At 43.1% G+C, this 25,442-nt stretch overlaps 1 protein-coding gene and 1 pseudogene across 4 annotated transcripts in view; one reads left to right on the top strand and one right to left on the bottom strand.

Annotated features, from left to right (window-relative positions):
- pcdh19 (protocadherin 19) overlaps positions 1-12,861 on the bottom strand; it is a 75,053-nt gene extending 62,192 nt beyond the window's left edge. The window contains exons 1-2 of one of the 4 annotated variants that reach the window (XM_058074682.1): positions 10,055-12,861; positions 6,328-6,460 (exon numbers count right to left, since the gene is read on the bottom strand). In XM_058074682.1, the coding sequence (XP_057930665.1) occupies positions 6,328-6,460; positions 10,055-12,186 (2,265 nt within the window). In that variant the 5' untranslated portion in view covers positions 12,187-12,861. Of the gene's footprint in view, positions 1-6,111; positions 6,461-10,054 lie in introns of all 4 variants that reach the window. The other 3 variants (XM_058074683.1, XM_058074680.1, XM_058074681.1) reach the window with 3 other exon arrangements.
- Positions 12,760-25,442, top strand: part of LOC131131409 (uncharacterized) — a 34,985-nt pseudogene continuing 22,302 nt past the window's right edge.

Below are 25,442 nucleotides of genomic sequence, written 5' to 3'. Positions count from 1 at the left end.
CTATCATACGATCCATCCCAAATCTACATACATAAAGTGAAATATAACAACAAGTTCAGCAAAGACTAATAACCCTGCATGCTCTATGACCTTTTGTTAAAAAACCTCACATTTCACTCTTGATGACTGTATTGTAATCAAACTTTTGACCATCTCTGCCTGAAATAGTGTGAAAACAAGGCTAATAGCATCAATTCACTACAATGACAAATTGATTGGCTATCTCGTTTGAAGCACTGTTGAGATAAACCGTATATTTCCCACCCAGCACCTACTCTAAAGTACCGTATAACTCGTTTGCGGCAATAACAGCAACATTTATGGTTAACTGTATATTAAGCACAAGGGAGCAACAACGATATTAAATAGGACAGCATTAAAAGGGCACTTTAAATGCAGGAATCACAATAATGTTTGATCATTGAAAATGCCTTCCTTTCTAGTTAAGAATGACAACATCACAACCCATGTTTCAGATAAATGAGTTTTTTTGTGTGCTTGTGTGTGTGTAGTCATGAAGGAGGACAACTGCAATTACGTGAATAACAGCACTGTGTCTATTCTCGCTCATTGGGACATGTTTGGATGTTTGTGTGCATCCCAATGTGAATATTACAGTATATATACTCTTACAGTATGTAGCCCACTGCAGGACAGGGGACCATGTATGACAACTTTAAAGTTAAGTTGAAATAAACAACAAACTGTGTGAAGCAGTAGAATCATGTGATTCTCCAATTAAATGCAAAAAAAATAGTAATTTTAGAAATGTTAGTATATATTATTATTAGAAATAAAATAGCTCAAGTGGTTTGTTGCTATTATAACTTTCATAACAAAATACAATGTATACATTTGCTTTATATTGTTATTAGGGATGTCGATATTGGCTTTTATTCCGATAACCGATATGCCAATATTCTCCAACTGGCAACTTCCCATTCCAATATTAACCTATACCGATATGTGTAACATCTCATATCTCATTCTGGAGTAACATTTTTCTAAATTAACAATAATCCTAATGAGTACAGTTGTTTGTTGATGACTCCAACCAAAACTTGCTCCTTAAAAAAAAGAAAGCTCATTATTGGCTTGCATTGTATAAATTATCAGTAGCCAATAATATCAGATATCCCTGATTAGCATTATTAGTAGTCCTAGTAGTAGTATTTATTATTATTAGTTGTAGTAGAAGTGTTATTACTATAAGATCGTAGTCTCTCATTTATTGCAGTTAACTGGTTCCAGACCCGACCGTGATGAGTGACATTCCGTGAAGTAAGATTCCTGATTTATTATTATTTATAATATATTATTATTATTAATAGAATATGTTTGTAGTTTGTGTTTACAACCTTCTAGATCTTATTAGCGCCATCAGAAATAACCTGAAGTCACGTTTACACTCATATTACCTAATATAGTAGACTTAATAGCAGAAAATAAGCAATTTAAGACTTAAATAAGTTGTGTGTGTTGCTGTAAATATGTTCTGGATCTTAGGGGAGCTGCATGGGGAGTGGACAGAAAGTGACGTTGAGGTTCAGAGTTGAGTTTTAGCTTGGCGTGACTTACAGCCGCAACGGTAGCTCGTGTTTGGGATTATTGTGTGTATTACAGTAACATTAATGATATCTAGTGCCAGTACCAGTGCAGAATACTACATTTCATCACAACATCTTTGAATGAATCGTCTGAACGGCCTATATTTGTATTATCTATATATTTTTTATTATTTATTCGTGGGCCGCACGGTGAGTGAGTGGTTAGCATGTCGGACACACAGTCTGGAGATATAAGAAGACCTGGGTTCGAATTTCCGCTTGGGTATCTTGAGTGTGAATGATTGATGTTTGTCCATATGTGCCCTGCGATTGGCTGACAACCAGTCCAGGGTGTAACCCGCCAAAGACTCCAGCATTCCAGCACACATGAAAGTTTAATAACCGTATGAAATCATATTTAAGATAATAATTCCATAGATTAATCCAAAATGTAATGAAATGGTAGTAAAGAACTTTTTTTTAATGAAACGGTGGATAGGGGGAGTTGTATTGATGATCAATCCGTTTGAAACCCCTGACTTTCTACTTCATTTGCCAGCCTCTCTGATTAATTACCTGTTTAAAATCGAGGAAAAAAAGGAACACACACACCTGGCTGAGATGAATCAATAAAGTAGAATAACTTATCTTCCCGCTAGGTGCTCATTATGTGGAATCACAGGTGTAAGAAGCCTTCTAAGACATACAAAAACACATTGTAGCCAAAGGCCATTCCTATACTGTATAATTGTCTCTCCCAGCAAGTCATTCACTATAATTAAGCCATAGAAGACAGCTCTATTCTCCTGCGAGCGTTCATATCTACCGCGAACAAACATCTCACAGCTGACGCGCTTCAAAAACAATGGACGGGAGGGTGGAGGTATATAACACTACACGTTGTCACTGGGGACAATACAATACACACAATTGCAGGTACGAGGGCCTTGGGGGAGACCTGTCACTGTTATCTCGGCCAGGTCTGTTGTTAGAGTGCAAGATGTGTGTGTGTGTTGCTTAGTGTGAAGCAGGAAAGACTTCACAGCAGCTGCCATAAGCAGACAGGATGCTGCCTGGCCCACATAGGCAAACAATGGAGTGATAACTACGCTGATCAAGACCGTGCAGCACACAACGTTTGTAACAAAAGCAGACGTTGGGAATCATGATTGTAAAAGTAAGCCCTGCTGTGATGTAAAGACATGGAAAAATCACCATTACAATATGAAAATGTTTTTACTGATCACAAGAGCGCACCAAGTGTAAGGTTCTAAGGTCAAGAGGTGACTCAAGTGCTTCCTCATCAGCTGTCATTATTTGATTCCTGTTTCCTGATTTGTTATGTGCCGGCGCGGTGTGTCGCAAGTCACACAAGTCAGTAATATATACACCAATTGTATATCATGAATCTAATGCTATACAAGTATCAAATTATTCTGTGCCAAATCACGTTTCTACAATCAGACTGTATAGTTATTTCAACTCAAATGCTGTTAAAGGTTTACAAGGTTATTTGAATGTCATACAGATGTCAAACAAAGTATCATCATTTCGCTTATTTATTCGCCATTTATCCATCAGTTATATTTAACGCAACATTTGTTCCGTGCTGTAAGGCTTCCATCAACGGCAGATGTCACAGCGGGCCAAGGTAACGTGGCCAGAGAGGTTAAAGCGCGGTCTCGCTAGCTCAAAGAGATGCTTGTCAACTTCAGGAGAAGCACCCGGCGATGGAGGCTGCGTGCTAAGCAGCCCCCCCCCCCCCCCCCCCCCCCACACACACACACTCCTCGACCACCCCTAACCCAGCCAAGCCAATCAAGCGTCTCTAAGACAACATTGGCCCAGACACCTGGCACTGGCACTCGTTCACCAGTCTTCACTCACTCGCTCTGTTTGCCCTCGCATCGCTCCATCAAGACGCCTCCCAGCTTTGCATATAAGATTATCACAATCAATCGAACCCTATTTGTCTACTGCTCTACTTTTTCATTAGCCTCGGCAAATCAAGGCTCAGCTAATCCAGCTGCAAATGTGCTTTTATTGGATGATTAAGATACAGACGAAGGCTGCCGCAGTGCACAAATCCAGACTGTGTATTTTTTTTTTGGATACCGAATGCTTAGCATTGCATATTATTGCTGTGTACTTCAGGATGAATTGGACTTTTCACGATAATGAGATTCTCTGTGTTATCGTACATGCACTGTTTTATAGTGGCATATTTTTACCAAGTATCTCCAAATACGCCAACATTGACGAAAGGTCTACACATTTCAAAACTTTATGTGCACATATAACATAGAATGATTGCAAAATTCAATCACTTTTCCGCCAAGCATTACAGTTCGGGTCACATGGGTTTCAAGTAATGAAAGATCCCAAAATCTGTCCTTTTCTACAATTTCTCTCCCGATAGAAAGTAAACTCGGAAATACTTTAGAGTAGTCAGTTTACAGCTTGTACAGCACTATGGAATTACTATCCACTGAAAATGAGTCAACACAGCCAATATTGTCTCAATAGCTGGTGACACGTAAATTCATATCATAGTCCAAATTGTGTTCTAAGAGTCAATATTTAGGTGGAGCACTCATGCAGCTCGAATACTGCCAGCACTGGGGAATTGTGGTTCACTGAGATGAAACACGGCAGATGAGTGATTACCGCGCAGGCCTCACAGCTAGGAGACCCGAGTTCAATTCCACCCTCGGACATCTCTGTGTGGAGGTTGCATGTTCTCCCCGTGCATGCGTGGGTTTTCTCCGGGTACTCCGGTTTCCTCCCACATTCCAAAAACATGCTAGGTTAATTGGCCACTCCAAATTGTCCATAGGTATGAATGTGAGTGTGAATGGTTGTTTGTCTACATGTGCCCTGTGATTGGCTGGCGCCTCTCGCCCGAAGACAGCTTATTCAATGAATGAATGAATGAGATGAAACATAAATTACATGCTGGACATCTTCAGTTTTTAGCTATTTAGACAATAATGGTCTTCCCTCAATCTCTGCTACTCTACAAGCTGTACACTGACTACTCTAAGGTATATCCAATGTCCACTTCTATACTTGTTTCCTTTGAGACAATGCAATAAAACCCTTGCGGAAAAGGGAAGGTTGTACTCAAACACAATCCATATCTGTGTTTTTTTCCCCCATACCAGAAAACCTAACTCCAGAGGTCGTTGCTGAATCTCCAGATATCCGCCAATATCATTCCTTATTCGCTATCTTCTTCACACAGTCCCTCAGAAGCAGCTCAGACAGGCCCAGTAAATCAGCATGCCTGTAAGTAGGTCTCATTGACCTCTCTGCATCCATCGGTGCCTGAATATCTCAGGATCACCTGCTCAATACATCAATAACCATTTTGTGTTTCTTATTTTTAAGGCCACTCACTTCTCTCCGTGACACCCCAACCTTCCTCTCCATGAATGTCAAAGGGAAATTGGAGTCATCAATTACCACTGTCAGCGGTTGCTTGTAAGAATCACATGACCTCCTCGACAACAAAGCACAGATGTATATAATGTTTGTCTGGGATTCAGGAGAAGTGGGTCACGACGACAAAAGAGGTGTGCAGTGCAAAGAATCCAATGAAGCGCTTCATACATTGGAAAATCTATGAAATAAAGATCAGCTGGTCTACATACGCTGTCAGCTCAAATAGCCTTTCTCGTCAGACCTTCTCTGCTCTGCTGGAGCCGTGCATGGTATGTCAGGGTAATTCAATGGCTGGCTGCGCAGGGCGGCCATGCGCTAATGCCGCACGCCTGCTCTGCCAAATGGACGGCACCCGGACAAAAGCATTTAGGCAATTTGGGCAATGATTATTCTTTCCGCTAGCACCTGAAATGACGTGTGATGGAGCTGATTAGCTGGATCGATACATATTCTTGCTCAGACTCGCATAGCAACAACCAGAAAAAGGCAAAATCATTCCTTTCATGCAAGAACGCTCTCAGGCTGCGTTCACACTTGGGTTTGTTCTGTGGTTTTGTTCACTTGAGCTAAAATGTATCCCCCTATTTATCACGGTAAACTATGTATACAATACAGCAGACGGCAATATTTTAGTTGTGTTAAATATATGTCAGAAAGGTGCTGAAGTCCTCACTTTGTGCACATGTTCTTTACTGCACAACCTTTGATGCTATGACAAAAAGTCCAGCGTGAATGCTGGTGAAGTGCACCAAAGTTTGCTCCGAGTATTTAGTTTTTAATCACAGATCCAAGCCCCAAAGTGTAAACGCAGCCTTCCTCTCGGGTCAACTTCTGTATCCCCTCAAAATGCCTCCAACATTTCACTCAGATGGACTGGCATGCAGGAACACATGCCATTTCAAATAGCTTAACCTTCCATCAGTGAGAGGCAGACATTTCACTGACAGCACAATCTTTGCGGTGATGGAGTGCTAAATATCACCAGAACTTGAGATGTGTCAAAATGTGTCAAATAGCATCTCACCATCCCCATCGGACTATCAAGCAGCATCAAACAGACCTTGACAGAAGTCTACATTTTGTTTGCTCTGTGGCCTTTGCACTGTGCATGGTTTCTCACCTCTGGCAGTGGCATGCCGTTGATGATGAGGTCTGGCTGCTGGTGGCCCTGACCGGTGAACTGGTGCTGATAGCCGCCGTGGTTGGGAGCGGCATTGCGTGAGTTCTGGTTCTCCACGTTGAGGAAGGTGCTCTCGGAGCGCCTGCAGCCCAGCGGCAGGCTCTGCTGGTGGTAGTCGAAGTAGTTGAGCGAGGAGGTGAGCGAGGAGCAACTCACCACATTCATCTTGTCTGTTTCCTCGACATCGCGTGGCACCAGACGGATGTCGTTCTTGCTCAGCTTCTTCTTCTTGCTCGACTTCTTCTGGTTTCCGTAGGAGTACTCGGCCACCCTGCGCAAGTAGAAGAAACTGAACAGACTCAATAAAGCAGTGCTCTCTTTTGGCCTTCCTGTTGCACAGTCAAACAAGCATGGGTTTCGGTCCAAAGGCTAATTTCTCATGTCTAGGGGTGGCTCAGCACTCTTAAGGGTTGGCTTATGCTCCAGCGTATGCAACGCTGGCTTTCTCCGCCTTCAAAATCCGTATCAGTGCTGTGGACTGGAACTGCGATTAGTAAGCTTTTAGCTTTGATTTCCTGTTTGTACTCATTCAGAAGGTCTCCCGGTCATCCATCAGCACGGTTCGGTATATACTAGGATTTAAAGTCACAGTTTGATTCATTTTTTGTACAATGATGCAGGCCAATAAAGTTGTGACAATTAATTAATGAATCGCTGATTAATTGACTATCTAATCATTGTTTGTTGTAGTCCTACAGATAAGTGCAACTGTGACAGTTTGAACAGTCTGAGATATGTACTGTATGGGAACTTGGTGCAATTCTGAACCGAATTGAAAAACACCTTCTCTTCTGATTCTCTTCTGATTCTTTGCAATAAGTGACTATGTAGCAAATTGATTAGTTCCAGTCGTTAATAATACTTTCCATCTCTCTTAATTTACTCATTTACTCGACAGCAAGCTGATTAGTCAACAAAGTTGCTGGGTCATGGTTGCTCACAGAGAAACACTGCCCTCGGTTTTATGATGTAAAATTCGCAACGGTTCACGACAGTGTTCGGACGGAAAACATATTGACTACACAGACGAATAAGCCAGCCTTTAAGGGAAGCCCTACCCCGAGACCGCAATGGACCCGCCATTTCTTGTATGTTTGCATTTGCATGCTCAACATGGGACATGTCACAAACAGGCAGACAATATGCAAACATGCCAAAAACCACAGCATACAAAGTGACACTAGTACAGAGCAGCACTACCGGTATATGCAATCATAACCAAAGCACACAAGCCACACGGTTTTGACTATCAAGCAAGCATACGAGCAAAATGGAGTGGAGTGCAGTACTGAAGTAATAGCAAACGGGCAGCTTACTAAGCTGTGTTTCATCAATTGCATCTCATGGCAAATTGTTCACACAGGCTTGCATATTTCCGCAGGAGAGACAGATGCTATGTGCGCTACAAAAGTGACTATACGTAATTATTTCTATCTAAACTGCAACGTTTCCTTTCCTTGCATTAACTTTAAAGGATGCCATTTATATCTTTGCAGTGTGCAGCATATGGTATGCGGTGTCTAGTGTGGAATGTCTGTGTGATTGTCGCCCCCACTGGCCCTCTGTTTCTTCACTCTAATCCTCCAACACTTCTACAGTCAGGCAGGCTAAAAAGCTCTATTGTTTTGTTGCTTTCATTTTTCTCTCAGATTGCATCTTGAAAAGAGCTACCGCCCTCCGCCATCACTCCCTTTTCCATTGATTTAGAAAAAGAAAATGGGAAGCTGCAAATGCCTCGTTTTCGTTTATCATTTACCATGATGCCAGCCGCTCTACTTTGTTTCCGAATGCAAATCTGTGGGGAAGCGGGTAGGAAGGGAAGTGTTTCTGGAACAAGCAATCAATTGGTGATAACTGCTCCTCATAGTCAAGGTGGGGACTGACTAAGAAGGACACACATCGCATCACGGCTGATTATCGCACCCAGCAGGGGGAAGACTGCATGTCTACAGTTGTTAATTGTTTCCACTTGGAGCAGGATTTGTATTGACAATTTTTAACCCTTAATAACCCGTTTCCATTAAGATTTTTGCATACATTTACATTACATTTATCCAAGGCTCTCGTCAAAGCTGCTACGGAGGAGAAATGTTTCATTTAAATGTGTGAACCATGCTTTAACAACAAGGGTGACCAAACACATACTGAAAAATGAAAGGAACAAAGGGCCACTTCAATATTTTGTACATATATTAATTAATTAATTATTTCTTATCATTATCAATATATTATACATTCTCATCATTATCATTATTTCTTATCTTCTTATCCTCACGAGGGTCACAGGGAGTGCTGGAGCCTATCCCAGCTGTCTTCGGGTGGGGTACACCCTGGACTGGTGGCCAGCCAATCACAGGGCACATATAGACAAACAACCATTCACACTCACATTCATACCTATGGACAATTTGGAGTGGCCAATTAACCTAGCATGTTTTTGGAATGTGGGAGGAAACCGGAGTACCCGGAGAAAACCCACGCATGCACGGGGAGAACATGCAAACTCCACACAGAGATGGCCGAGCGCGGAATTGAACTCGGGTCTCCTAGCTGTGAGGCATGCGTGCTAACCACTCAACCACCGTGTAGCCAACTATCTTACATAATCTTCATACATTTTCTTCTCGTAATATTATGTCATTCCAACTATATGATGTTAGTTTCCCTCATAGTCGTACAACATCATCATTAACATTAACTTCAACTATTTCTTGTGATTTTTCTCTCTTACTAGTTTGACTTGTTTCATGTAAAATTACAGCTGAGTTTTCCGTTGCTGCTGTTTTTTGTTATTTGATACATTTTTAATTTTCTTATTGAATGAATTTTATCTTTAGAATGTGCTCTGGTCCAACAAAGAAAATACAAATGTCACCCGGGCCGCATTTTGGACACCCTTGCTTTTTAATATGCTTGTGTATGTTCAACAGCCACAACATTAGGTATAGTTAGCCCTAATGCAAAAAATGCTATTGACACAACCACAATAATAAACATATTATTACATGTATTGTATAAAAAATGAACATTATTATCTTATCATTCTATAAATCGTGTCATACAATAGCTTGTATCACACTGTGATTCTTCCAGCTCCTTTTCAGACATGCTGAATAGTGCAAGTGTAAACATGTAATGTACTTCAATGTAATGTTTTTTTTAATAAAAAATATATAGGCCAAAAAATAACCGCCAGTGTTGTTTTGACACAGCTCTTGTGCAGTTGTACCTAATGTTGTGGTCAGTGAGTGCATTAAACCAAGCAATGGACAAGCAACAAGTAAAAAGCAAGTGATGTTCTGCTATTTTGGCCTTATTAAAACGTGACTTGAAAACTTGACTTTCAAACTGACACAATACAATTTGAAGCAAAATATGATTATGGCTGCAGGTGAAGTCTCAAATCCAATCTATATGTAAATGCATAATGTTAATGTGGCACCAGGCCTGATTACAGATTGATGAAAAAAAAAAAAAAAAAAACTTTGCAAGAAAGTCATAAATAGCATGGTCTGAGTGTTGTTTATTTGAGACCGTCTGGACCACATTTTCAGAAAAGAGTGGAGGCCGGGGCGTCGATGTGAAGCTACCCCATAATCATAGCAGATTAAAGTTGATAACAACCAATGAGGAAGAGCTAAATAAGAAATGTCCGTCACTGAAGCAGCAGGGCATTAATTGACCGGCAACACGCCCACAAATTGAACATGACAGTCATATTTATGAGCCAATTGGTCACAAAGGAGAGATTAAATCACGCAGCAACAATGGACCTCTGATGGAATCAGAGACAAAAACCTGCAAGCCAGGCCTTGAGAGCAGCACAGGGGATGCAACACACACACACACTCACACACACTCAAAAACACAAGTGGGTCAGTACCTGCAGTTATACGTCCGGATTTCTTTGTTGTCCCTCTTGCACTTGACAGCCACAAAGATCATGGTGACAAAGAGGATGGCTGCAATAGAGCCTAGCGCGATGATGAAGATGAGGGACAGGTTAACGGGTCCGATAGACTCCTGCGCGTTGAGGTTCGGCGAGAGGTACACAACGATGTAGGCCGAGGCGGAAAGTGAGGGCTTGCCATGGTCGCGGGCAACCACCGTTATCTCGTATGTGGACTTGGCATTCTCCCCAAACATTCGGGTAGAGCGCACCTCGCCGTTGACCTGGTCGATCTCGAAGAAGGCCCGGTCGCCCTCAGAGATGGTGTAGGTGAGGCGCCCGTTCTCGCCCTCGTCATAGTCATCCGCTTTCACCTGAGTGACCATGTGGCCCACGCCGGCGTTCCTGGGGATGGACACCTCGGCGGTGCCATTCACCAGAGGCGGGTTGGTCATGACGGGGGTGTTGTCGTTGACGTCCAGCACAACGATTCTCACGGTGGCGTTGCTGGACAAGGACGGATTGCCGTTGTCTCTGGCTAGGACTTTGAAGTCAAACGTCCTGGTGTACTCGTGGTCGAAGGACCTCATGGAGTAAATACGGCCCGAGGGGTTGATGCTCACGTACGTGTTGACGTCCATGTGTTTAATCTCACCAGGGACGATGGAGTAGGACACGGTGCCGTTCATGCCCAGGTCGGGGTCTTCTGCCGAGACCGCCAGCAGACAGGAACCGGGCAAGTTGTTCTCCATCACCATCTCCTGATAATGTGGCTTGAGGAAGTGAGGAGGGTTGTCATTCTCGTCCGTCACTTTGACCACCAGCGACTTGGTGGCTCGCAGGGGGGGGATGCCGCTGTCCTCGGCCTGGATGGTCAGATTGTACGTGTCCTTCTGTTCCCGGTCCAGCCGTCCGTCCACCAGGATGGTGGAGAAGCTCTCGTACTCCTGCAGCCGGAAGGGCACGTTGCCCTGGAGCCGGCACTGCACCTTACCGTTGGCCCCGGCATCCTTGTCAGAGACGCGCACCAGGGCGATGACGTAGCCACGCTGGGCATTCTCGCTCACTTCCACCATCTCTGTGTTAAGGGACAGGAGGCTGATGATGGGCGGGTTGTCGTTGGTGTCCATCACATTGACGGTGACTTTGCAGTGAGCCGGTATGGAGTTGGGACCCAGGTCTTTGGCCTGCACGTCAATCTCATAGATCTGGGTGGTCTCGTAATCCAGAACGCCATTGACAGTGATGATCCCGGTGCGGGGATCAATTTTGAAAGCATCCCTCGTCTTCTCGGTGACGTAACTGTTGAAGGAGTACATCACCTCGCCGTTGGTGCCCTCGTCTGGATCTGTTGCGTTTAGATCTATGACTAAAGTGTTGATGGGAGAGTTCTCCATGACATTAACGGTGTACACAGGCTCGTCAAAAACAGGGTTGTTGTCATTGGAGTCGATGACTTTGATGTTTAATTGGACCGCGCCTATTTTTGGCGGGTCTCCTCCATCCTCAGCGCTGATCTCATAACTGTAGTGGGACTGAGTCTCTCGGTCTAGTGATTTCTGCACCACAAGCTCTGCAATCTTGGAGCCGTCCCCTCTCGTTTTTATCTCCAGTCCAAAGAGCTCATTGGGGGTGATCGAGTAGGACTGCACGCCGAAGATGCCCGCGTCCGGATCGCTAGCCCCCTCCAGGGGAAACCTGGTCCCAGGGGAGGCGTTCTCAGAGATTTCAATGTCGATGTGGCTGGTGGGGAATTTCGGCGCGTTGTCATTCAAATCTTCAATTTCAACTTTGATGACGCAGATCTCCATAGAGTTTGACATCACCTCCAGAGAAATAATGCACTTGGGGTTCTGGCGGCACACTACATCCCGGTCGATCTTCATTTGCGTGGTAAGAATCCCCGCTGGGCTCAGTTCCACCCAGCGCGGCTCCGAATTGGAGATGACCCGCAAGTAGGGCGGCTGCGGCGCGATTTGGAATCCCTGTTTAAGCGCGTCCTTTGTCACGTTCCCAATCACGGAGCCGGGCTTCATCTCCTCGTTTATTCCGTATTTAAGGTTAATGACAGCCTCGGCGCACACCCAGAACAAGAGCAGCAGCACAATTACATGAATTAATTCCATTTCCAGGCTTTGGATTGGACCTGTTGAGTTACAAAGAGCTTGATTAACACTCGCGATCGTGGATCTCCTCAATCATGTTCACAAAAAAAGTGTTGAGAGGAATGTTTTCTTTTTTTAAATCTATCAAAGTGGTACATCCGCTCCGGTGTGGAGCAGCGAGGGCTCACGGCGGGGCTGTGCGCTGTGCAGGGCAGGCTGCAGTGATTTCACTGTGCGAGTGCCCCTGTGCATGTCCTCATCACACAACCTGTCTCATTTGGCTCCGGGAATCCACAGTGGCAAGTACGCAAAAGGCTAAAAAGTCGCCTCACCTCAAAGCAAAGGTTCCATTTCCTTCAAATAAGAAGAGGTGAAGTCGGGGGGGACAGTCCGATTTTTGGTTTGCCGCTGCAGGAATGTCTACTCTGCTCCTCTTACATCCCCTAATCAACTCTTACAGCTGTCACTTTCCACTGCAAAACACTTGGAAAAAATAGCAAATATCCATAAAGAATCCCGTTCCAAAAACACATATACAACTGAGTGAACACTAGAGGACTCAGCAGCTCATATCATCCAGAGGCGGACTCGAACATGTGTTCCTCCCGCTTCACTGACGCACACTGGTGGACGCGCAGCAGCTCAGAGCCGAGCTCTCAGTGCGTGCGGACCCGCAGTCCCCCTCACCATCCCCTCCTCAGCCAATCAGGGGTTACACAGCCGGGATGGAGCGCTGGTGGGTGGGGCAAAAAAGAAAAAAAAAAATACACGACGTCCACCCAGCAGATATACCTGTTCTCCTCCTCAGCCTGCATGCCTGCATCCTTTTTTCACTAAAAATCCAAGGTGGTGAGCTCCTATGTGGGGGTCCATCTTACTGCATATGCCCCTCGCAGGCACACAAATATGCAGAACATAAAGCTTTTGCGATCAAATACAAACATGATATTGCTCAGTTATGTCAAAGAAGTATTTATAATTGTGACAGTGTGGCAGAACATTAGGAACAGCTGTCAGTGTGATTCCACACAACCACTATCATAACTGTTCAGTGTCAATCAGTGCCATCTTTTTTTTGATCAGGTGGCCTTTTACATTAAACACTGGAATAACACAATAAAAATGTGATTATTAAACTAAACATTATGATTTAGAATTTATTTGATTCAAACTAGTGTAGTCTTTTGTATGAATTGTGTACCAAAAAGACCAAAATTACACCCCAAAATAGTCAACTCATATATCAACATATTTTGGAAATAACACCATCTGCATAGAAACTGTGTCCAAAAGGAATTGACCCATAATCTATTTTTGACCTAAATTAGGGGAAGTCAACCCTAATCGTGTTTTATTGCTGGGTTTATTGTGGGTTTTTCCATAAGTGGTTCCATGGGTCATTTTTTAGTATGTTAAATTAATATTTCCTGAAATTATAGCAGATTTTAGCATGTTCTTTGTCACTCTTTGTGCACAGTATTGACTTGTAAAATTAATAAAAAAAATAGGAAAGTGGTTGTTGCTTTCTACGCAAATGGCTGCACTTTGACATCTCTTTTGTCTGACATCATCTCAAGTGAATAAGTTTGTTGGGTTTTATTTAATGATGGCATCTCTTCAGCCTGACTTTGCAGAGGGTTAATGCACAGTTCCACTTCAGGCCACACACACACAAAGAGAGAGAGAGAAAGAGAGAGAGAGAGAGAGAGATCCAGGAGGCAGACCCATCTTAAAAGTCACAAGGGTGACACCTAGTGTCCACAGCTGCATGCATTGCTACTTCACCCTCAGCAAGCCTGCAAGAAAGGAAAAGAATGACACAATTCATGTCAGATATGCATTGAAACAGCATTGAACAATAAAAAAAATGTGAGTCCAAGAGGTGGCGGAGGACTGAGCAACAGCCAATCATTGTTTATGAATGGTTGGGAGGAAATGAAAACATAAACATGGCATCTATAGCGTTACAAGGCTATATGTTAAAGGAGCTGTAGTAGTGATGGCTGATGTAAAATGAATGCAAGTGAAGAATGGTGTACTCTAGGTCTATGTTGCAAAGCCATGTTGTTGTTATACAGGCAGATTTTTTTCTTCTTTTCTCTCAGTCCTGCCTTGACAAACAAGCACGTATCAAAAGCAATTTGTTTGCTTCTCCATAACACTTTTCCAGGCGCGTTGCCGCCGCATGATGTGGGGAGTGCAATGGAGGAGGGGTGGGGGGGGATGGTGCCGGAGGAATCTTGAAGCTCATAAATTCTTAACGTCAGCAAGTTAAACAACCGTAGGCGGCGGCTGGGGACGCTCTTCATCTTCTATGGCGGGACGGCCATTTTTGTTGAGACCGGTGGCTTCAAGCTAATTAATGTCGGCAAGTCATGTGCACGAGTGCTCCTATTGTTGCTTCATGTCGCTGTTCAGTGACAACCGTGTATGTCAGAAGGAAGACAAAACCATTTTGAAGAAGCATATTTCGTAATAATGCACCATAAACTACATTTGTGCATGACTACCATTTTTGCTAGAGTTTCCTCAAAACAGCAGCACGTTACTGTTGTATATAGGATCTTGGACTAGTTCTTACAACAGGTCCTTACAAAGAGTAGGACACTCCTCTTATGCAGAGGAGCTTAGATGAGTATTTGCAGTGCAGTTGTCCCTCATTTATCACAGTTAATTGGTTCCAGGCCTCGTAGGATTCAATATTAATAAATGAGTTAGAATATAGAAAACCTGTTTATGACTTTCTAAATACAATTTTACAATTATTAGAGCCCTGTAGACATGAAATAACACCCCTAAAACTCCAATTATTCTTTGTTTACAGCACATTGCTCAACTGTTATGCGCTGGCTACGGGATCACTGCAGGGATACAAGAGATGGCCACCACTTTAGAATAAACAATTAAATAAACAATTAAATTCAATTTTGTTAGTTCTAAGCTTAAAGCTTAAGCTTCTAAAGCTTGGATTTTTTTTGACATGAAGTTGTATGACATCCCCATCAGCAGTGCACAGCAATTGTGTCTTGGACCCGTGAGACCATATCTGGTGGGAGATCTGTGACGTAGTTCTGTTTAGCTGCTGAGGACGCATGAATAAAGAGTTTGGGTTCCCCAAACAATATGCGTTCAAATGAGTAATACATTTTCATCACAAAATGCTTCAGCAAAAACATCAGACCTATTAAATGTTCTGTTTCCCTGTGCGCCCTCATCTGTCCATTCTTGTATATGTGAAAAGGATGCTCTATCTACTTTGCTCTTGTTTACGTATGTGTTCCACCGTAGTGAGATTTTTTTGAGGAGGCATTATTGTGTTGCAAATGTATTACTCTTCTTAATGTTTTGAGAAGCCAGATTCTTTACCTAAATGGTCCCAGCAACTAAGCAGAACTATTGTATATACTGTATTCTTTGTCATGGAGCTCCAACGAGAACTGGACTCACAGGATCAATTGGGACCTATTGTATATGCTCATTTCTCAGCCTTTTGTATTGAGTTGTGGGCTCTATAGAGCAGCTACACACAATAACCAGCAAAGAAAGCTTTCTAGAGCCTTAAGAATCTGCCCCTATTCCATCTGTATTTCTTTGTATTTCGTGCTTCCCGCGAAACTGGTCTGTATTCCACCCACAGCCCGCCTCCAGGAATGCCCACTCTGCTGTGATTGGTCACACTTTCAAGTGTTTAGCTGTAGTGCTTCAGTTTGTTGGCTGGTCCAGCTGCATACTGGCCCATGTTCACGAAACAGTCCAGTGTGAAGTGCTGTTGACAGATTTAAATATTTTTCTTTTGCTGGTAATTCGGAATTTTAAACAAATGTTTAAATTTCTGTTTTGTTTCTGTTTAAATGTAAACACAGGAGCAGCTTGGGGAAGGGCACAGAGAGTATCTTGCCCAAAGCGCACGTCCATATAAGGAAGCCCGCCCCTCTGTGACATCACAAACGTACACTCATACAACGCCCTCTGAAACCGAGGGTTTTGAGCCATCACAAACTCACGTGCAAATCTCATTATCTGAAACTTTGCCATTGTTGAACACAAGAATACAACATTGTAACTACATTTATAAGTCAGAAAAGTGGAAAAAGCACCACAGGTCCACTTTAAGTCACTGCTGATGGGGATTCCATACAACTTCATGTCAAAAAATCCAAACTATCCCTTTAAGAAATGGTTTCAAACAGTGGCAAAGAAGGACAAAGTAAGAATCCCAAAACTTCCCACGTCCAAATGGGAGAACCTTTTTCACTCTATCATGTCGGACATGGTTGACTCCATACAGTGCAGGCAATGGTGTGTCTCATCAATGTAACAATACTGTAGATCCCGAAAAGCAGCAAAGGGCTCTGTCATATTGGGGATCTTTGACTGGTGTCTTTTGTAGTACATCTTAAGAACAGGAGAATACCCCTGTTAAAGAGTGGATCTTCCACTGGTTTTTGCAGTAGTTCTTTAAGAACAGCAGTGTTTCAGTCATACAGAGGATTTTTGACTAGTTTCTGACATCAGAGCATTCCTACCATAGAGGATGTTTGACGAGCATTTTTGCAGTAGGTACTTTAAACAGCAGATGGCTCCTGTCATACAGAGGATCTTTGACGAGTGTGATACCGCCTTGAAAACAGCAAAGCACCTCAGTTATATAGAGGATCTTTGATGAGTTTCTACAGTAGGTCTTTAAAAACAATCCCATGCAGATGATTGTTGACGTTTCATTTCTGTCATAGAAGATCTTTGACTTGTGTTTTTGCAGCAATAATATTTGAGTAATAAGTTTCCAAAAATAGCAAATTGGTGCACTCCTGTTATATTGACAATCATTGACTGGTGTTTTTGCAGTACATCATTACAAATAGCACAGTACATCTGTCATATACTAGTAGTAATGTTCTGATGTCAGAACAGAATATTTCTGTCATAAAGCAGGAAACTAAGGAGCAATGATAACAAAACTACACAGAATACACACAAATAATTTGGAAATAACTACATCAAATGTGATGTAAATACATATACATTGTAGGAAATATGGGCCATGACAGTTAAATATGGATATGCATGGATACGTTGTTTTGTTGCGTTGTGCTTCGGTGAGCGGCAACCCGTCCCACTTTGTTTGACGGACTTTGAACGTACCATAGTTGGTCATATTTGGTTCCAAATGCTGATAGTATGAGGGAATGCATAAAGGTTTGAAAACGGTGCACAGCCTGAAGTTAATTCATGCAAGCACACTGCCTGTTACCTTATAACAACCTTATAATTTTTTCTTTGAAAAACAAACTTCTGGCTTGTACTAGTGCAGGGGTGGGCAAATATTTGGACTCGAGGGCCGCATTGAGTTAACAAAATTGTCTGGGGGGCCAGAACATATATTTAACACACACACACTATTTTATGCTTATCATTTTCCTTGAATTATTTGTCTAATTTTATCTGTAAAAGTGTTATCCTATATCAGTTGTATGTTCTCATGTCCCGAGCACTTTAAACATCACACCACATCAAACTATGTCATTTAATTTGACAGTTTTGTTGTTTATTTTTTACTAAATCAGACATCCGACTTGCAAGTCATGTTGCCAGTTTGTATGTTAAAAGTTGAAGTTACTTAGAAAGCAACTGGCGGGCCGGATTCAAACGCTTGGTGGGCCGCATGTGGCCCCCGGGCCGTAGTTTGCCCACCCCTGTACTAGTGGATGGTGGGTCTGTATTAATATTGTATGTTTACGCTGATAATGTTTCGGTCTTAGTTTTACATAATGGATAATAAATTGGATTGCAGTATGGTTCACACCGCCCGATATTTATATATGGAGTATCTGTTTTTGCAGTATATCCTTAAAAACAACAGAGTGCTCCTGTCATAGAGGATCTTTGACAAGTGTTTTTGTTGTAGATACTAAAACTGCAGAGCATTGCGGCCAAATTGAGGATCTTTGACATGTGTTTTTGTAGCCAATACTTAAAGACCGCTCCTGTTAAATAGAAGATCTCTGACAGAGCCCTCCTGTTATATGGAGCAGTGTTTCTCAGTCGTTGTCTTGTGTACCCCCAGAATTTTTTTTCATACCATAGGCACCCCCTCATTCATACATGTTGGAGTGGTATTGTTTCATGTCTTCTTCATGGACTTTTTTGCCGTTCCCTCAGTTTTTGCTGAAAGTTGTCATTAAGTGCACTTGCAGATTAATATTCTCAATACTATCTACCTTTAAAAATATATTTCCAAAGTGATTTGCAGACCAAAGTGTTGCTAACCAACCTATTCGAGAGCTCAAAGTCCTGGGGGCCAAGCTGTGGTCTGTAAGTTTCTACACAATTTGAGCTGCTCCAATGCATGAGCTGGATCAAAATGTTGCAGATGTATTTACCCCTGCAGTGGAGTTCGGCCTGGAAAGAAATATATATTTTTTAAAAGCAGGCAGCAGTCTTGCCTGGAGCCTCAGACTCCTCGAACATAAACTAGCACAATAATTTAGCCACAATGTATTTCTCCCTCGCAGAGAGTGGTGGCATATCTCATTTATGAGCTACAATCTAGCCCACCATACTTCCTCCTGTTGACGTGCCTTTTTGGCCTTTATTGACTGGAGCACAGTTCAGGTCCTGATTGTTTACAAGGGAGGGAGTGGTGCCTTGATGACTCTATAGCGCCTCCTTTTGGTGTGGAACCATCATCGTCCTTTGCTAATGTGGCATTTAAGTCATTCATTCATCTACTGCTTATTCTCATGAGGGTGGCGGGGGGTGCTGGAGCCTATCCGAGCTGTCTTCGTTCGGTACACCCTGGACTGGTGGCCAGCCAATCACAGGGCACATATACGTAGACAAACAACCATTCACACTCACATTCATATCTATGGACAATTTGGAGTGGCCAATTAACCTAGCATGTTTTTGGAATGTGGGAGGAAACCGGAGTGCCCGGAGAAAACCCACGCATGCACGGGGAGAACATGCAAACTCCACATAGAGATGGCCGAGGGCGGGATTGAACTCGGGTCTCCCAGCTGTGAGGCCCGCGTGCTAACCACTTGGTCCCTGTGCAGCAGCATTTCAGTCATACAATTTGGAATTTGACTGACGACCATTCCAGGGTGTACCCCGGCTCTCTCCCATAGTCAGGCGGGATAGGCTCCAGCATACCCGGCATAGAAAAACATGGCATCTTTTGCTTCCCAATCCAGTTGTTACTTTTTGCATGTGTTCTTTCCTGCACAGCCTCTGGTCCGAGGACAAAAGTACCAGAGTGAATACTAAGCTTAACGCACCAATTATCTTAAAAAAAATGTTGGGTCCAGAACAGAGTGCTGAACCACGAGTGTGAATGTATCCTAATAGCTTAATGTTGCGAAACACGCCAAAGGAACTCCAAGGTGACTTGAAGCAGGAGTCAATTCCTCACTGAGTAGGAAGTCATTAATTAGGACGTCAAATAGGGAGGCATCCCTGCCTTCATTTGTCTTCCTAATTGGGGAATAATTTGGAATTTGGATTGGTGGCAGATGACGTGTAACGATGATTGACAGCTGTTATTTCTCGCTGTCTCCGCCACCTACCGCACGCTTCCGTGTTATTAATGGCCCTGCCCTTCTCTGAGGTTACCTACGCCGTCTTTGCGTGAGTGATGGCAAAGGTCACGCTCTGAAACGAGGACGCCATGGGTGGGCTGACGGGAATCACCCCTATGAGCATATACTGCATATTCAGTGGATCAGCTGTCTTTCCCGGACTGATGTTCCCATGTTGACAACACCTGTAACAAAGTAGAAAGGGGGAGGAGGGGATTTGTCCTTTTACGGAAAAACAATACTAGTAAGTTATTGTTTTGTTTTGATTTGAACACAAAGGTGAAATGTAAGCTGTTTTTATGTGCAGGCATTCATATATATATAAGCCAACAGGTAGTGCCACAGTGCAAGTTAGAGCTTTTCTTCTTGTCACTCACACACACCTATACAGATACACCAAAGAGAATGGTTGAAAAAAACTCTTTGGCGTGTCAGAGGAGTTATGATACTAACGTTTTGCTAATGGATGATCAATGAAGTACTGTCCTCAGGCAACTGTGATAAAAAATAAAGGATTTCACTGTCAGTATACTACTTCAAACCGAGGTACATATGGCGTGCCATCACCATGACACACATTTTGTGCTGCAACAACCTTAAAAAAAGCAGGCTCAAAAGCCACTTTACATGTGCATTGTTTTTTGTGTGGCATTTTTTGGGCAGCTTGATAGGGTTAAGCACGAGTGGATTAAACATTCCGCCGCACATCCGTTTCCATACTTTAATCCTCTTAGTGCCCACTCCTAATACGTTTTTCAAAAAATATATATCTTTGCTATCTATCAAAATATCAGATTAGTCGCTCAGCCTCCACTCGATCTCATTACAATCTCATCTAACACCGAGGGCTTGTTAGGCCGACGGCAGCAGTGGCGGAAACTCAGAGCAGCTCGGGATGATCGTGTTAGTGATGCAGCGCTTTTTATTGTATGAATGAGTGTGGGGGATTGGTGGATAAACACATACCGGGTGGGATTCTACCTCTAGTATGGTATTAAAATTACAGTATTTTTAAAATATACTTGATACTCACTTTGGCGTAGTTTGCTGCTAATTTTGTTATGGGATGCAGTCACAAAAAGACGCATGAAATAACAACTTGACTAGGCATTTTTTATAACATGTGTGGCGTAACTCGGCTGCACGGTGATCAAGTGGTTAGTGCCAAGATCACACAGCTAAGAGACCCGAGTTTGATTCCACCCTCGGGCATCTCTGTGTGGAATTTGCATGTTAAAAAAAACATGCTATGTTAACTGGTGACTCCAAATTGTCCATAGGTATGAATGTGAGTGTGAATGGTTGTCTATATGTGCCCTGTGATTGGCTGGCGACCAGTCCATATATTCCACACTAAGATGCCTCCTGCTAGGTTGAATACAAGGGTTATTTTTATTCTCTGCTATATTTACCAGCTTATATTTATCTAAAAGCTTCTAAAATATACTTCTAAAGATTGCCTTCGTCACACAACCCGATGGACAGAACAGCAGAGCGATGTCTCCACGTCCTCGGTCCGTTTAGAGTTCACATTTGAACTCAAGTAAACCGATGCACTGGTGCACATCAAGTCCGATTTCACACTCGACCAAACAAACCATACCAGGAGAGCAAAGACACCAGTTTGTTTACTTATAACCAAATACAACTGAAAGGTGTAAACATACGCTAACACAGCTTCTTCGTAGATTCATGACGGGTAGCCATGATGTCAAGCACACACACACACACGCACGCACAAAATCCACTTAACAAACCACAGCAAATGTAAATACTTTAAATAAACTGCCTATCAAGCAGATACCTAAATTAAATTTATTCCCTGCCCTGAGCCGTACCAGACCTCATATGGCTAAAATCAATCATTTCCTCGCAAACGTTAATGAAACGAACAACACAGGAGCTAAATCAATGAGCACGCTCCGCTTTCCGTCGGCGTACAACACAAATTGTCCATATTTCACGACTATATCCTGGCAATAGCGCCGGCAACAATGTTGCAATTTGCGGTCGGCTGATGGAAAATACGACGTGGAAGGGAAGATAAAGTTGCCGTACTGTTTTGTGCACTCGAGCAAGGAGGGACACTGCAAATATTTTGTCTCACTAAAGATTGTTTAGTGAACAGAAGGAGGCTCAGATGGCCGGACACCGACTGAAAAAACTTCATTCATTCATGATTAGTGCAAAAACAAAACCTGCGTGCTGAGTCACTTCACGTATTCTGCAGCACTGGAAAGGGCAAATGATGAATCTAATCCTAAATGTATGTACTGCAATGGAGAAGTTGATATAAATAAACCTGCACACGCTATGTAGTACTTCGACTGTATCATTACTGCTGCAGAAAGTACTCCATACATTTTGCTCCCTTTTTCCATCCGTGATCAAGGACCAAGTGAATGCACAGCACACTAGTCACTAAGCAAACACCGGCACAATGCTGCACACTGTCACCTACTCATCCTCATAGCTGAACAATGAACCCTGAGACTCAATGCTGGGAGTACAGTTCATCTCCTTATCAGCAGCGAGAAGGCTGTGGTTAATCCACAAGGTTAGGACTGGGAAAGTCTCTCTATCCGCCTAAAGACGATCCCGCCTTTGCACCGTCCAGATATGACAGTTCCATGTCCATTTGAGGGATATTTTCCCCAAACATGTAGCTGGAATGATAACAGCAATATGTGTCCCGAGCGCCTGTTTGTGCACATCAAATATTAGAAACATACTATATTATCTCCCTCACTTTTTGCTCCATTTTTGAGAAAATCATTAAAATGCTAGCTTTTGAAGGAACAAGCTCCTTATTTATGGCCGTGATACCGTCTCTAACCCCTTTCCCGCTTCACTACACATCTTAACTTATTGACTGCCAGCCATTTCCAGGAGGAGAGCTCCATACTGCCAGAATTTGGGGGCATTTTTGCTGAATTCTCGCAAAATATTGGGTTTTAGAACGACATAAACATCATAACTATGTAAAAAAAAGTGTTAGACTCTCTTGTTTGTTTGTTTGGAACATAGGGTGGTTTCAGCGAAAACATCTGATTTTGACCAAAAAACTGAGAAAATTTGCTTTTGCTGCAGCGAAGCAAATTCAAGCAGAGCAGTGACTTATGTCCTATTTTTGTCTTAGTGGCAACTCAAACGTCTGAGGATTGGTGTACTTATATGAAACAACAGAAACAACATGGGAAAAATGATTTTAATGACAAAGTTACTACATTTATTCACAGATTTAGAACATAAAACAATATAATCGCGTATTTACAGATGTGTGCATTTCAGTAAACTATAGACATGTTTATAGATGAACAACAACAACGGCGTCACCTAAATCTTCCCATATCCATCGCAATCTGCTGGATTTCCTCATATACGTTGTCATTTTACTCTCTTGGTGCGCAATGCATCAACTGTCTTCTTCATATTGAAGCTGTTGCTTCCCATTGGAGGAAAATACAACTGTTGCTCCCTGCTGGGACAGAAATATATTGCCTACAAGTCTGAAATTCACACAAAAGATGCATAAGACCACAGAAAGAGCAAAGGATGTTCATAGACGTCTTTGGCAGTCAATGTTACATCTTGAAAAGACATCAAGAGACGTCTTTGACAGTGAATGAGTTAACATAAGGCTTGTCGCTACCAAAATCCATTCGTCTGCTATTATTGTGTTTTTCTTGAAGCAAATACGTTGATATTAAATTTGTGACTGTAATGTTAGCACTAGTTCACATAGCTTTATAGGAAGTAGCTCCCTTGGTCCCATGCACGACATCGTTGATCTGACATCAGATGTGATGGGACATTCATTCATTCATTCATTTTCTCCCGTTTTTCCTCACGAGGGTCGCGGGGGGTGCTGGAGCCTATAACAGCTGTCTTCGGGCGAGAGGCGGGGTACACCCTGGACTGGTCGCCAGCCAATCACAGGGCACATATAGACAAACAACCATTCACACTCACATTCATACCTATGGACAATTTGGAGTGGCCAATTAACCTAGCATGTTTTTGGAATGTGGGAGGAAACCGGAGTACCCGGAGAAAACCCACGCATGCACGGGGAGAACATGCAAACTCCACACAGAGATGGCCGAGGGTGGGGATTGAACCCTGGTCTCCTAGCTGTGAGGTCTGCGCGCTAACCACGAGACCGCCGTGCCGCCCTGTGATGGGACAATTATTACAAAAATGTACATGCTGGTTAACGGTTGCATTAAATAGTAGTTGCTGTGAATGTTTATTGCATTGGAATGTGACCGACACCGCGGCAGTCAGACAATTTACCAGTGCGCAGGGTGCGCCTCGCCTGCGCTAAGTAGATTAGACCAGGTCAGAGCTGGTGATCTTTCAGGGCACCTTTGGCGCGTTGCTTTATCATAAAATTTAATTGCGCCAAGCTGAAAATGTGGACACCTCCCCTGGTGTGCCGCCACGGCCATCTCGGCGCAACCCAGTCTATCAAATTATTATATTGGCTGCGTGCAGTGGTGTGCTGGACGAAATTACCACTGCGTGGGGTGCGCCACGCTCCGCCACCTTGCGCTGCGCCACGAAATTAGAGCCCAAAGAGGCATGACCAAACACAGCTCATTTCAGTCGCCCTTACTTTAACATGTCTGCCTTTCAGCATTGTAGGGTAGATTCTGGCAACATACTTTCACTACACTGTTCCAGTTCCCGTGAGGCGTTCCACTTTTGAGGTATCCCTGCATTTCTTCAGTGGCTCTCTCTCTCTTTGGCTGCAGCGGCCATGAATGAAACAAGTGTTGACACAAAGAGAATTATTTTTTCACCCTCTCTCCACTGTGCGGCCAGTGGATTATGAAATGCTGTGATCCATCCTGGCTATTCAGGCCTGGGTAAACATTAGCTGACACATGGGGGAAAGGAATCCCCTACTGCCTCGGGGGCCAGATCGCCTTCTTGCCAAAATCAGCATGTGCCACCCCAGCACCAGGTAGAGATAATGAGTTATTACCTTAAATATGCGACTATTTAGCAGCATAAAGCAGCAAACCTGCAGCAGGAAGCAAGCGTCAGGCAAAGGCAACATTCATGAGCGAGCAGGATGAAGTTTGAAGAGGGAGCAGCATGCTGCCCTTCAGTCATCAGCAGCTCAGGGCTTTCTTGTATTAAAGCAAGGAGAAGGTCTGGGCAGCGCTGATTGGGCTGCAAAGCTACAGTACCTCCAAGCCTGCACAAAATGCAGCCAACATCACCTGATCCTCACAGGCCTGGAACAAGCCGGGAGGGGGTGAAAAAAAATTGTGTGCTTAGCAGTGCTGTAAATATGAGTGAAAGTTGTTATATTTTGTATTTTTTTTTTCCAATCTTCCAATGTAGACTCTACTGAAAAAAAACTTTGTAAAACCATTTGAATTATTTACTTAATAGTGACGGGAATTGGGGCTTTTAAGGGAGCCGGCTCTAGGGATTCATTTAATTTTTTTTGTTTACATTTATTTATTATCAAAATACATGTAAAATAGCTTTCTAATGTAAAAATCTAATTAGATCAAATGCTTCATTTATATGTTTGACCGGTTAGCATGTTGCGAGAAAACCTGGGTTGGGCATCTCTGTGGAGTTTGCACGTTCTCCCCGTGCGTACTTTGGTTTCCTCCCACATTCCAATTGTTAATTGGTGACTCCAAATGTGAGTGTGAATGGTTGCTTGTCTTTATG

This window comes from Doryrhamphus excisus, chromosome 6 (assembly GCF_030265055.1).
Source record: "Doryrhamphus excisus isolate RoL2022-K1 chromosome 6, RoL_Dexc_1.0, whole genome shotgun sequence".
NCBI lineage: Eukaryota > Metazoa > Chordata > Actinopteri > Syngnathiformes > Syngnathidae > Doryrhamphus > Doryrhamphus excisus.
Note: the sequence above shows the minus strand (reverse complement) of the source record. Positions and strands in the feature narration are given on the sequence as shown.